At 30.4% G+C, this 12,500-nt stretch overlaps 4 protein-coding genes across 7 annotated transcripts in view; 1 reads left to right on the top strand and 3 right to left on the bottom strand.

Moving 5' to 3' along the window:
* The window catches only part of LOC124958004 (alpha-aminoadipic semialdehyde synthase, mitochondrial), a 5,296-nt gene extending 432 nt beyond the window's left edge, over positions 1 to 4,864 (bottom strand). The window contains exons 1-10 of one of the 2 annotated variants that reach the window (XM_047515655.1): positions 4,559 to 4,864; positions 3,937 to 4,419; positions 3,640 to 3,865; positions 3,225 to 3,552; positions 2,735 to 3,098; positions 2,198 to 2,520; positions 1,876 to 2,125; positions 1,533 to 1,796; positions 1,082 to 1,463; positions 1 to 1,011 (exon numbers count right to left, since the gene is read on the bottom strand). The exon at positions 1 to 1,011 is cut by the window's left edge and continues 432 nt beyond it. In XM_047515655.1, coding sequence (XP_047371611.1) covers positions 896 to 1,011; positions 1,082 to 1,463; positions 1,533 to 1,796; positions 1,876 to 2,125; positions 2,198 to 2,520; positions 2,735 to 3,098; positions 3,225 to 3,552; positions 3,640 to 3,865; positions 3,937 to 4,419; positions 4,559 to 4,726 — 2,904 coding nt within the window. In that variant the 5' untranslated portion in view covers positions 4,727 to 4,864 and the 3' untranslated portion in view covers positions 1 to 895. Of the gene's footprint in view, positions 1,012 to 1,081; positions 1,464 to 1,521; positions 1,797 to 1,875; positions 2,126 to 2,197; positions 2,521 to 2,734; positions 3,099 to 3,224; positions 3,553 to 3,639; positions 3,866 to 3,936; positions 4,420 to 4,558 lie in introns of those variants that run through there. The other variant, XM_047515656.1, reaches the window with a different exon arrangement.
* Positions 4,865 to 5,156: 292 nt separating this feature from the next.
* On the bottom strand, positions 5,157 to 7,939 carry LOC124958005 (general transcription factor IIF subunit 1). Of its 2 annotated transcripts, XM_047515659.1 has the most exons (8): positions 7,841 to 7,858; positions 7,695 to 7,737; positions 7,526 to 7,572; positions 7,084 to 7,455; positions 6,660 to 6,979; positions 6,274 to 6,560; positions 5,859 to 6,193; positions 5,157 to 5,749 (listed from the first exon to the last, which is right to left on the bottom strand). In XM_047515659.1, the coding sequence occupies exons 2-8, from the start codon at positions 7,716 to 7,718 to the stop codon at positions 5,536 to 5,538; spliced, it is 1,599 nt and encodes a 532-aa protein (XP_047371615.1). In that variant the 5' UTR covers positions 7,719 to 7,737; positions 7,841 to 7,858; the 3' UTR covers positions 5,157 to 5,535. The 2 variants fall into 2 exon arrangements, with proteins under 2 accessions (XP_047371615.1, XP_047371613.1); XM_047515657.1 differs by having other exon boundaries at positions 7,695 to 7,939.
* Positions 7,940 to 8,417: 478 nt separating this feature from the next.
* On the top strand, positions 8,418 to 11,071 carry LOC124946449 (AP-3 complex subunit sigma-1). 2 transcript variants are annotated; one of them, XM_047487168.1, is made up of 3 exons: positions 8,418 to 8,945; positions 9,065 to 9,448; positions 10,609 to 11,071. In XM_047487168.1, exons 1-3 carry the CDS (start codon positions 8,877 to 8,879, stop codon positions 10,729 to 10,731), a joined length of 576 nt encoding a protein of 191 aa, XP_047343124.1. In that variant the 5' UTR covers positions 8,418 to 8,876; the 3' UTR covers positions 10,732 to 11,071. The 2 variants fall into 2 exon arrangements, with proteins under 2 accessions (XP_047343124.1, XP_047343123.1); XM_047487167.1 differs by having other exon boundaries at positions 10,048 to 10,675.
* Positions 11,072 to 11,312: 241 nt separating this feature from the next.
* The window catches only part of LOC124946448 (GATA zinc finger domain-containing protein 1), a 1,388-nt gene continuing 200 nt past the window's right edge, over positions 11,313 to 12,500 (bottom strand). The window contains exons 1-4 of the mRNA XM_047487166.1: positions 12,488 to 12,500; positions 12,138 to 12,402; positions 11,841 to 12,043; positions 11,313 to 11,737 (exon numbers count right to left, since the gene is read on the bottom strand). The exon at positions 12,488 to 12,500 is cut by the window's right edge and continues 200 nt beyond it. Of these exons, the coding sequence (XP_047343122.1) occupies positions 11,524 to 11,737; positions 11,841 to 12,043; positions 12,138 to 12,402; positions 12,488 to 12,500 (695 nt within the window). The 3' untranslated portion in view covers positions 11,313 to 11,523. The remainder of the gene's footprint in view (positions 11,738 to 11,840; positions 12,044 to 12,137; positions 12,403 to 12,487) is intronic.

The raw sequence follows: 12,500 nt of genomic DNA, 5'->3' as shown, positions 1-12,500 counted from the left end.
TATGTGAAATGTTAAAATATAGTTACTAAACGAGAATGTTAAAAGATTATAATGAGAGAGAGAGAGAGAGAGAGAGAGCGAAAGTTTTCAAAAAGTACTTTGTATAGATTGAAGAAAAGGAAAAAAAAAAAAAAAAGAAAACAAAACAAAAAACCCTGCGCTGTGTCGTTATATAAAATTTTTCGTTTTCGACGTTCCTTATACGATATCATACGTGTATGTTGTTAAATCTAAGTTAAATCGAAATACACATTACATTACATTAAATTATAAACACAGATCATTGTCGTTACGATAAAAAAAAAAAAAACAAAAAAACAAAAAAACAAAAAAAAAAATGAAAAAAAATGAAAAAAAAATCATTGTTGTTACGTACAAAATTTGACTATAGCGTTCTATTAGGAATGTTCGTTAGATAAAAAGCATTAATACATTAACACTGTCGAAATTAAATGTAATTAATAACCCATAATCTCTGTTATGAGATAATGTTAAATAAGATGGAGTCATTAATTGTAAGATTTTTAGCTGCCAGAGAGATAAGAGCAATTCGTTTGTAAACAAAAAGGAATATTTCCATTTTTGTGAATTATTAACTTTGCTCGAAATGAATAAATCAAAGTACTTTGGCGTTATAAAACAATTTGATCGTATTCGTATATATATATATATACAAAATGTCTTTCCAGAACGTTCTTATTTTACTCTTCAAATTAAATATTATAATTTTTATTTTCGTTTTATTAAAAAAAGAAAAAAAAAAAAAGAAATAACAAAAAAGAAATGATATAAAGTTGAAAGATATAAACATCTTGATATATAGTTATAAAGGTAAAAAAAAAAAAAAAAAAAAGAAAAAAGAAATAAAAACAAACAACAATAATAACAAAATATTTTACAACCATCTGGAAGTTTCAAAGGACTCCACACCTTCCGCTTTAAGACGATGAAGTATCGGTCGATAAATATCCGGAGTGAATGGTAATAACATACCTCTTTGTTGAATCTCACCTGAAATTTATCATTAATATATTAATACGATATAAATCATTATTGATAATATGATTACATTAACAATTACCGTCTAAAATCATTTTAACGGCAATAGCAGCGGGATATCCAACGGTACGAGCCATAGCAGAATGTCCTTTTGCATCGCCATATAATACCAAATTAATTCCTTTAGCTTCTCTTTTATTGTCAGGCCATAATACACCAATGTCGTGTCTCAAAATAACAAGATCTCGTTCGTTCTTTTCGTAACAAAGTTTCTTCGAAAGATAATAAGTCAATGTGTCCAAAGGCGTATTCAATTTTAATACCAAATTTTCTTCTAATAATCCCAAATCCTCGATAGCTTGTACACGTTCCTCCGAATTTACCCTTTCCGCGATTTTTCGTTTGAGATTTTCAAAGAAGATTTTGTCGTTAGCCAATCCAAGTAAATTGCATATTAATACTCTCTAAAATGAATATGATAAGGCTCATAATTACTTATAATTTTTTTAAATAAAAATATACCTTGTTTATACCCATGTAATATCTGGTCCATTTGGATGAAGAATAGGATGAGGATTAGGATCGATAAGTCCAAGATATTGCAATGCTTGTATTGTATCAGAAAATCCTTTGAATCTTAAAGTACCACGTAATACAGTACTAGCATTCTGAATTCCATAAAGTTCACGATATATAGTACTATCTCGATTAGGAAATCCCTCTAATGCAAATCCAGGAAGAAAATCTAGAGATTGTACAGCGGACATTAAATCACCACCACCTGATATTTCTACTTCCTGGAAATGAATCTGGTATTGTAATATATGATCTGAATAATTGTCATTGAAAATTGTTTACTACGAGCTATTTATGTACCTGGCCATCTCTATGATACTTAGCTGGTGCCAATGTATTTAACAAAGCACCTTTAGGCGACCAGCTGAATTTGTATCTTAAAGGATTAAAAGAGCATTCAGGTGCTGGTAAACCGCCACACCATGAGACAAATGATTCTATCTTTCCGCCAGCTTTTCGTACGTCATCGAAACATTCCAAAGCTAATAGATGATCTATACCAGGATCGAGGCCTATTTCGTTCAAAACTGTGATACCTGCAGCAACGGCTCTAAAGAAGACGATAGAAACAAGGAAGTTCTTTAAAAATATCAATTGATCGTTAAATCAAAAATACACTTACTCTTCGTGAAGCTCCTTGACATGATCATTCATATAACTAGCTGTTACTAAGTGCGTTTTAGTCTCGATGCAAGTCTTAGCAATAACATGATGCAACGAATAGGGTAATAAAGATACAACAACGTGTGCAGATCCAATAATATCCTCCAAGATGTCTGGTCTTTCAAGAACATTTAAGAACATAGGTTCAACACCAGGAAATCGATTGGCCAATGCATCAGCCTCATCTTTCAATTGAGATACTACAACGATTTTGATACTGTTATCTCTATGAAGATATTCGACGACTGGTGCTGAAACATGTCCAGCCCCTAATATGACAACCTAAATGACAACAAACAGACAAATTCGACATTGGAAATATTTTTCCGTGTACTTCAAATATTCTTATTTTACTTTATTAACAATAAATTTCTATTCTTGTTCGATGTTTTCGTCGAACAATTTGATAAATCTATCTTAAACGTACGGATAAACTTATTTATATACATATACGTACATAGAGAGAGAGAGAGAGAGAGAGAGAAAGAGAGATTACCGTTTTATTTTGTTTATCCCCGTTATCAGCTTTATGTCTACTTCGATGATTCAATTGTCGAAGTTCTTGGATATACTCAAAATTTGGCGTTAATTTTCCATTCGATGCGATTATGGCGTCATTGACGACTGGGCTAAAATTATGTTCCTCCAATGGTTTCTTAGCGTCCGACATTATGACTTCAAGGGCATACGGATACAAAAGATTACCGAAAAAATCCGTAGATTCTTTGGGAAGTTGCGTTGGCATGTTATCGATCGAACATACTAAGACTCCTGGACCTTTGAACGATTTCGTGTCTTTGTTACGATCAGCGTCATAAAGACAAAATGGTGTATCAATCGTTGTACATTCATTCATGAATCTAAAAAAATTGATGATGACGCGTGATAAATATATTTTTCTTCTTTTTTCTTCTTCTTCTTATTATTATTATTATTATTATTGCTGTTGTTTTCTCTTTCCGAAGCAGTGATATTTATTTGCTTACTCTATACTACCACCGGGATCAGCTGAAATATCACAAATTGCTAACATTCGATGAGGCAAAGCTGGTGCACCAACGCTGATAGGTAACCAAGGTGTATTGGCAGGTCTTAACAAATATTTTGCATCTGGTATGGTCAATAATTTTGGCGAATCAACTGCCCAATAAATACCATTTATTATAACCGAAGTATAAGGTGCTATCTTTTTGCTAAATGTAGATATATATCTATCTGAATGTTTATCGTATTCGTTTGAATCAAAGCCACCACCATCTTTTCTTTCCAAATGATGCCTCCGTCTTACTTCACAGGCATAAATTTTTGTGGTATCTTATAAATCAATAAAAAATTATTACAATAAGATAAATATAAATGATATTCATATATTATTATTATTCTTTTTTTTCCATCATTTACCTCCATGCTCCGCTACTTTTCTAAGCATTTCCGGTGGTACATATTCGTGAGGAAGTTCTTGTAATACTTCTTGGCCCCCTTGACTTACGTTTCCACTACCCGTAAAAACAAAGGTCAAAGGTCCAATCGATTTCGGCATAGCGCCCAATGCTATTTCATATCCAGCATCTCTTATAGATTGTCTTGCCATTGACGAATCTCTATAATTATGTGCTGGTCCGATATGCTGAGAATTTTATCAATTATCAACGATATATTAGATAAAATTTTAATACAATAACACGTTAAAGGATATACCATAAATGGTGTATGATGACCCAATGCAAGTAATCTAAGCCCTAATCCATGCAATATATTGACCATACCAGCAACCCCAGCGTATTTGCCAAACGCTACGACTCTTTGTCCATTTTGATCAGTTAATTTTTCGTAATCCAATAAACGTATGTTTTTTTCCAAAATTGCATCTAACAACGGCATATTATTTTCTTGTGCCTTTATCGTGTGAGAAAAGAAACAATACGTTTTATTAGGTATCAAATGATCGATCGGTACTTGCTTGACCCCAAAAATGACGGATGCAGAACTTATGTCTTCTTGTATGAGGGCACCCGCTGCCTGATAACTTTGAACCGGATAAGCTCTTCTATTGCTAGGTTGAACTATCACTTTTACACCTGCTCTGACTAATCGGCGAACGTTCGATGGTGCCAATGGTGCTCGTCTTTCCCATACTGATTGATCTTCTCGTCTTATCGCTATAACTCTTCCTTTTAGAGTCTAAAAATACATGATTTCTTTAAACAATATATATATATATATATATATATATATATATATATATATATATAGATATGTATATCATAAATTTAGATTCTCAACTGTCGAATATTTGTTTAGAAAATAATTGATATCTTACGCTGGTATGGCGGATACTGTGCGTTAGAAAACGTATTGGTTTCAATTTAAAAAGATACTTCTGTTTTAATTTAAAAAATCCTAATATACACATAATATAATATTTTCTTATGATTAACGATATCACGAGAAAAGGAAAAAAATATTTTGCGTCAACGTTTTGCACCATCCATTCACTATTGAAGATATATACTGTATGAAGATTGATCCGACTAAAGAGAAATGTATTCGTTAAATGAAAATATGTTATTAGTTAATAGGACATTAGCTTGCGTTTCATGAATCGTATCATACTTTGATAGGCTATAGGTCATCGAGTTCATGATAGTAAGTAATAAAATACTGATAAGACAAATGTTACAAATCGCTGATATATAAGTGAATAATAATATAAAAAATAAGTTTTTGGATATGATAATTCTCATTATTTTTTTTCATTATATTTTTATTTTATTTAATGATAATCATACAATTTATTCTGTAAATTTGTCTCGACAATTTGTTCATTATTTCTAATTTCAAAAATAAAATTAATCTTAATGAAACTGCAGCATCTGTTACTGTTACTTTAGGCACAATTGAAAAAAACGATAAACATGTTTTTGGCATTATAATTTGTTTATTAAAATGTTAAAACATAGCTATGTCATTTTATATTCGTGTCAAATAGTCGAAGCTCACATAGAAACATTATCGCACGTATTTATTTATTCGTACAAGTAACACTTAGAAAGATAAGAAACAAAATTAATGATGTAACACTTGACAGGAAGTATTTTTTATTATTTAATTTTAAACAGTGACATTCAACTAAGTAATCAACAAATATATTCATTTTTTAATATGACAATATTCTTATTATATTGTTATAATATTTTTATCTAGTATAAGACAAATAAAAATTTCCTTTTCTTTTTATTAGCTATAAATATCAATATATACATATATTAAAAATATAATATAATTTTTTTCTAGTCATTAATTCGATTGCGCTTTAATCGATAAATACATTTTATTTTTAATGGTTTGTTTGGTAGGATTAATCTTCTTCAATATTTGAGTCATAATATTAACAAGTTGTTCAGATGTGAGACCAGTCTTTTTGGATTTGAATTTTTGCAAAAGTTCCGTCGTAGTCATCGGTTTACGCATCAAATATCGTCTAACTGCATCTTCAGTAATTCCAGACTCACTGTAAAAAAAAGAAAAAGAATAAATAGTCGCTTATCATTCAATTATAAAAATTCAATATATTTATATATATATATATATAGAATTTAAATTTAGATGAAAAATTTTACCTAGCCCCTGGTATATAAGAAGTTACTGGAACTAAATTAAAGTTATCCAACTTTAATTTTTTAGCCTGTGATAAATCAGGAGAACCAGATTGTTTTCTCTTAAAGGGATCAACTGCATTGGTTGCTGCTGGTGTTGGTGTTGCAGATCTTGAACTGTGTGCACTATTTGATTTTTTATTATCTTTTTCTTTTAATGTATCAGATTCTGAACCAGAATCACTTGAAAAGTCACTAGAGGAATCCTTGCCAGGCGCAGACTTTTTCGTATCCTTCTTTTTATTCTGTTTCTTCTTTTTCTTCTTATCCTTCTTACCAACTGGATCTTTATCTTTATCCTAAATGACAACGAACATTTCATTAAATAAAATTAAATATATATTGAACTGATAAAAATAATAATATCTAATAGTCGTACCTTATCATCCTTTTCCTTATTTTCTTCATTTTCATCCTTGTCTTCATCACCTTCTTTTTTATCCGTTTGTTCTTCGTCTTCCTCGTCTTCGTCAGATGCAAGTAACTTTCTTAAAGCATCCTCTTCTGCTACGGATTTGATTTCCTTTTGTTGTTCCAATTCGGATTCAGAATCAGACGAATCAGAAATGTAATCGCATTCTCTTCCTTCCTCATCACCATCGTCACTTTCTTCAAATGCTTCGTCGTCCGATGTGTTTTTCTTCTTTTTCTTTTTCTGTATCTCCACTATAGGAAATAAATCAATATCAATTTATACAATTTTTAGTTAAGACGTTTGCATTTTTTTTTTTTTTCTTCTTTTTTCTAATACGTGACATTACATACACTTTCCTTTTTTCTTCTTCTTCGTATTATCTTCATCCTCAGAACCTTTTTTGCTTTGTTCGTCACTTAATGAATCATCATCATCACTGTCTATCCATTCGTCCATTTCTGATATCTTTAATTCCTTATCCTTCTTACCAGATTTTTTACCTTTACCACCATCTATTAATTCCTCTTCGTCTCCACCTTCTTCGTCATTTCGTAATCTTTTTCGTAACATCAATGAAAAATAATTCATTACTTTGTTCCTACGACTAAATTCCTGTTCCGCTTCTTCGGCACTAAGTGCCTTATACCTTTGGATAGGTTGAAAGTTATACCTAAACATAGAAAAATATAATACTTTTTTTTTTTTTTTTTTTTTTTTTTTTAATATGAATATATCTATATAAATATATCAATAATAAAAAAGAAGATCTTATACCACTCGTGCAATGGAAAAGCTTCAATGGCACCATCGGCAGCATGGGTAAATACATAGTACGCTGCATTTTCACTTATACCACCTTCACGTATGCCTTTGAATTTTTTCCCCGTCTTTCCACCAGACTTAAGAATCCACGGTTGATCTTCCGGCTTATATTTTCTACTCGTAATACCAAACTTTTTTCTCCTGGCCTCCTCTCTTGCATCTCGTCCAAATTCTGATCCTGCACCAAACTTTGGCATCTCCTCCTCAACCCCTTTGTATTCTTTCATATTATTTTCACGTTCCATTTTCACTTGTTTCCATTTGGAAAAATCAACGTTTAATGTTGCATTGAAACGCATAACATTATGCTTCTTTTTACTATTCCTACAAAATAAAAAGCTACAGTTTCAATTGATTATCAGTTTGAATGACAAATAAATGAAAAATTACGTACTTGGGTACCCTTATACTGAATTCTTGTACAGATGGTACACCGGGAGGCTGTAGGGATAAAAAAAAAAAAAAAAAAAAAAAAAAAAAAGGAAAAGAAAAAGATCAGCAAAAAAAAGTAAATATAGAAGGAAAATTATACTTTTCAAAAATATTTATACAGATTAACGTACCTTTGGTGGTGCAATAGCTGTCATTTTGTTTTCTTAAAATAATCTATATGAATAAAATGAAATAAATATTCTATAAATATGCAGCAATCCAAATAGATTACCAAATGTTAAATTGTTTTCTTTTAAAAATATTTAAGATCATGTACTTCTGATATATTGTTACTATGCAAGTGCAACGAGCACGTGCATACGTTAATGCAACTAAAAGTTAGGAAGGTAATAAACGAGGTACAACAGTAAAATGATGAACTTACATTTCAACAGGTGGCACTTCTGTCGCTTCAAACGTTTGCCTTACTTTAAGAGTGTTCTCATTATTTTCTATTTGAAGCCTATGTGACTTCAGCGATAGGCGTGGACAAAATATGAACTACGAATACGAGCGGGAAAATTTGAACTACAAACACTATCCATGAATCTAATATATCGATTTTGTTGATTATTACTCTCTCATTTTAAAGACAATGATTTAATCTAGATCATCCTTTTTTTCAAATTTTTGTATATTTAACAAAATTCTTTTGTTTTTTGTCAGATGACATAAAAAAATTTCTTTCATGCATTAATCCTATTGTTAAAAGGATAGCGTTAGAAGAATATAACCTATACAAATTTATACATCGATATAAATGGACACATAGAGGGGTCAATGTTTCTCTATTACGCCTGTAGTTTATATTTTATTCGTACATGGCGCTAAAATCGCATACATTAGAATCTTTGGATAGTGAACAGTGTTATAACGCGTTATAATGTATTATAACATTAGAATTGGATTTTAGACTTTAGTGATAATTTGTTTAATATCGTATATGATAAATTTTGATAAATGATAAAAAACCTTATGTATTAATAATAATTATATATATATATATATGTATATATATATGTATACATATAGTTAAAATATTTTCATTTTGTATGAACAATAATCTGAATTAATTAACACTATGAAAGAATTACGGCGTAGTGAAAAGCTTAGGATTAAATATATTATAGTATGATAGATATTGCTGTTTATTTAATTAAAAGAGATGTACGTGAATTATATTCTTATCGTGTAACGATCATCAATTCTAATCTCCTTTGCGTACATATGCCAACAATTGTGCATTCTTGTATATAACCTTTCGTCTATAACGATATAGAATTAATAATAATTTATCCTCAACCTTTGTCATCATGATTAAGGCCATTTTAGTTTTTAATAATCATGGAAAGCCACGACTTTCAAAATTTTATCAATACTTCGTAAGTATATATAAATTTTTGTTTTTACGATCGATATACAATTTAGATTCATCGGTTATTTAGACTCCAATATCGGTTATATGATTGCAACATTATTAATTTATTTTTTTTTTTTTTAGAATGAAGATATGCAACAACAGATCATTAAAGAAACGTTTCAACTTGTATCAAAAAGAGACGATAATGTTTGTAACTTTTTGGAGGGTGGTAGTCTAATTGGAGGATCCGATTATAAATTAATTTATCGCCATTATGCCACCCTTTATTTTGTATTTTGCGTTGACAGTTCTGAATCAGAACTTGGTATTCTAGATCTGATACAAGTTTTTGTAGAAACTTTGGACAAATGTTTTGAAAATGTGTGTGAACTCGATCTTATTTTTCACGTTGATAAAGTTCATTATATACTTAATGAATTAGTGATGGGTGGTATGGTATTAGAAACTAACATGACAGAAATACTTACAAGAATAGAGGATCAAAACAAATTGGAAAAACAAGAGGTAAGTTCTACAATTGTAATATTTATTTTATCTGATCTTTATAAATTTTTTTTTTTTTTTTTTTTTGCTTAAATTACTAAACAAATGCTTTGCTAATAATATGAAAATATAGTTTTACCACATAATGCTTTTTAAATTGATACAAGAGAAATTATTTAACATTACTTATGTCATCTCTTAAATATTATATATTCTTTTCTAAATAGCTAAATAATTTAATAAAATATTAGAATATATATATATTTATGCATACATACATTCATACACACACACATATATATATATATATATATATATATATATATATATATATATATATGTATATATGTATTCTATAAATATTCAGTACGGATATTTAATTAAAAGAGTAATATTTGTTAGAAACTTATTACAGATAATAAGTTTATTTGTTTCATTCGTTGAATTTTAAATCATTAAAGTAAATGTACAAGATTTTCAATTTTCCTTTAGGCTATTAACATCTTAGAATATATTTATAAGAATATAGTAAGCAAATGAATATTTGAAATAACAAGTAAATGTCATATTAACCAAGCTTCGAACATTTAATTACTTGTAGTAATTTGTTTGATTGCTAGCTGTGCATGTTTGGTATGCTCCGTAAAGCAGTTTCATGTGGTGGTAGGACTGATCAACCTAACATCAATTTTAGGGGACTTACAGATCAGGACGATCTTGCTCACCTCGTCCGTTTGTCCTTCTGGGGCCCCCTCCTTAAGTAAATCAGCAGTAGACAATCTGGCCACTTTAAATAAATTCAGTCCTATGTACAATTGTCTGTGATTTCTTCTCTCTCTCTCTCTCTCTCTCTCTCTTTCTTTTTTTTTCTTTCTTTTTTTTCTCTCTCTCTTTTTTTTCTCTCTCTCTTTCCTTTCGTTACTAAGAACTTAAAACATAAATCTTTTTCATAGCTTCATACAATCGCCGTTCATAACACGCATGATAATACTATTGTTTATAAATGTCTGCTCCATGACAGTGCCTTCTTATTGCAATTGTATACGTCGCAATAATACATAAATAAAATATGTATTGTGTAGCTATTTATTATTTGTCTTCACTCCTGGAAATGAATTGCTATCGATTAATCCCAAGAATTTGCCCATTTTCCATTTTCTCCATCCATATAATGTGTGCAGGCGGGAATCATAGCTGCGCCAGCGCGTGCTGTATCGGCGGTGAAGAATATGAATATTCCTCAACAAATAAAGGATATGAAGCTACCTGATTTACCGCAAGCAATAAAAGATCTCAAATTCTGACCAGCCGTTACATCGTTGGCTCCCAGCTGACTGCTTTCTTCTACCAACCAAGGTACAAGCGATAATACTACAAGGATAGTCTTTCCTTCCCTTCGAGTGAATGAAAATGCACCAATGTTGCCCAACACCTCGTACACCTCGTCTCAACGATATCAGAGTTAAAGTGTATAAAGAACTATTTAAACAGTTGTCTTCTTTGTGCTGAAAAACAAAAAGAGAAAAAAAAAAAAAAGAAAAGAAAATGTTTCCAACAAAGGAGAATATCATGAATCGATCAATTTCAGATCAATTTTTACATTGATATCTGAAAGAAAATTTTTCACGTAAGTGTAAAGAAAAATCAAAGAATACATTTAATGTTTTGCGGACAAAAGAGAACAGACATAATTTATCTCTCTATATTTCGGAAATATAGACTGTTCAATGTTGTTCCTGTATAGTTAACGAAGATAAATCTATGTTACTACATACCAATATTATTGGATTTCTCCCATTATCCGTAATAATGAACTTATGATATTTTGTTTATTAAAAACACAACACTCCCTTATATTGTTATTAAAAATCATTAAACATTCGTGTTATAATGTAATAAAAGTATATTTAATAAATATTTCTCTGACATATCTTAAATTTTTATAATATTTGCCGTTTGTTAGTGTTTATTTTGTTTTATGAAATAAAATTCAAAAGGAATAGAAGTAAACGGTATACAATTAATTGGCAGGTATTTACAGTTATAGACAAATCTTTATCTAAGAACAAATAAGATCTTTTTTACTAAGGACATTATCATTTTTTAAATGTATTTATCTCATTCCTCAAAGTTGTCCATACGTATCCAACACCTTTCTCCAACAATGGCGGAGGATATGGAGTATTTTTAAGTTTATAATAATCCGATGGTGCGTGCATAACAAATTCCATGCATTCCAATTTACGTGGCAAATCTTCCTCTGGTCCAACTATATAAGTTTCCGGACAAAATCCTTCTTCCGGCGGTGGACTATCATAATTAATAGTTAATCTTTTAATTTATTTCAAGGAACAATACGTATTATACGATAAAAAAAAAAAAAAAAAAAAAAAAAAAAAATTCTTATATATACCTTGCAGTGGTTGGCAAAAGCCAGGTTACGGCTGCGCTCTTTTCGCAATACTGATCGGTAAGTAATCCACGTATTTGGGCATAATAAATTCCACCGTCGATGTCCTGCATGGAAACTATATCGCCGACTTGAAAATAAGTACCTTTATAGAAGACAAAATTGCTGGTGACCGGAGTTGCTGTGGCAGTAGGAGCTTTCACTGGCTGGATACAACGATGGAAGATATATATTTAAAAGGTGTACTTAAAAAAGAAACATATTAATTAATATTATAAATTTGAACAGATGGAACTATACCGTTTTTTTAAACAGATTTCGCCTCCCTTTACCCTTTGGAACAATCTTATGTGGGCCGCTTGATTTCGAATTACAATACCTCGTGATCCTTGTACTTCGTCTAATAGGTTTTAACGTTCCACTTTTGTCGTCATCCTCGTTCTTCGTTTCACCATTAGCTTCGGCGGATCTTTTTTTCTCCAGACAATCATTGCATAGATTACCGGATTCGGTGGAGTGCCAAAGTGGTGTTTCCTTAGTCCCGCAATTAACACACTCAGGTTTACTACCGAGAGGCATCAGATTCCAATTTTCAATTCTTATTAATTATCGATCCATTAAAAGGTAGCTGACAAAAAAACTTTTTCCACCTGCACTCCAAAG

Source organism: Vespa velutina, chromosome 2 (assembly GCF_912470025.1).
Source record: "Vespa velutina chromosome 2, iVesVel2.1, whole genome shotgun sequence".
NCBI classification, from domain to species: Eukaryota; Metazoa; Arthropoda; class Insecta; order Hymenoptera; family Vespidae; genus Vespa; species Vespa velutina.
The sequence above is the reverse complement of the archived record's forward strand: the minus strand, read 5'-3'. Positions and strand labels throughout refer to the sequence as shown.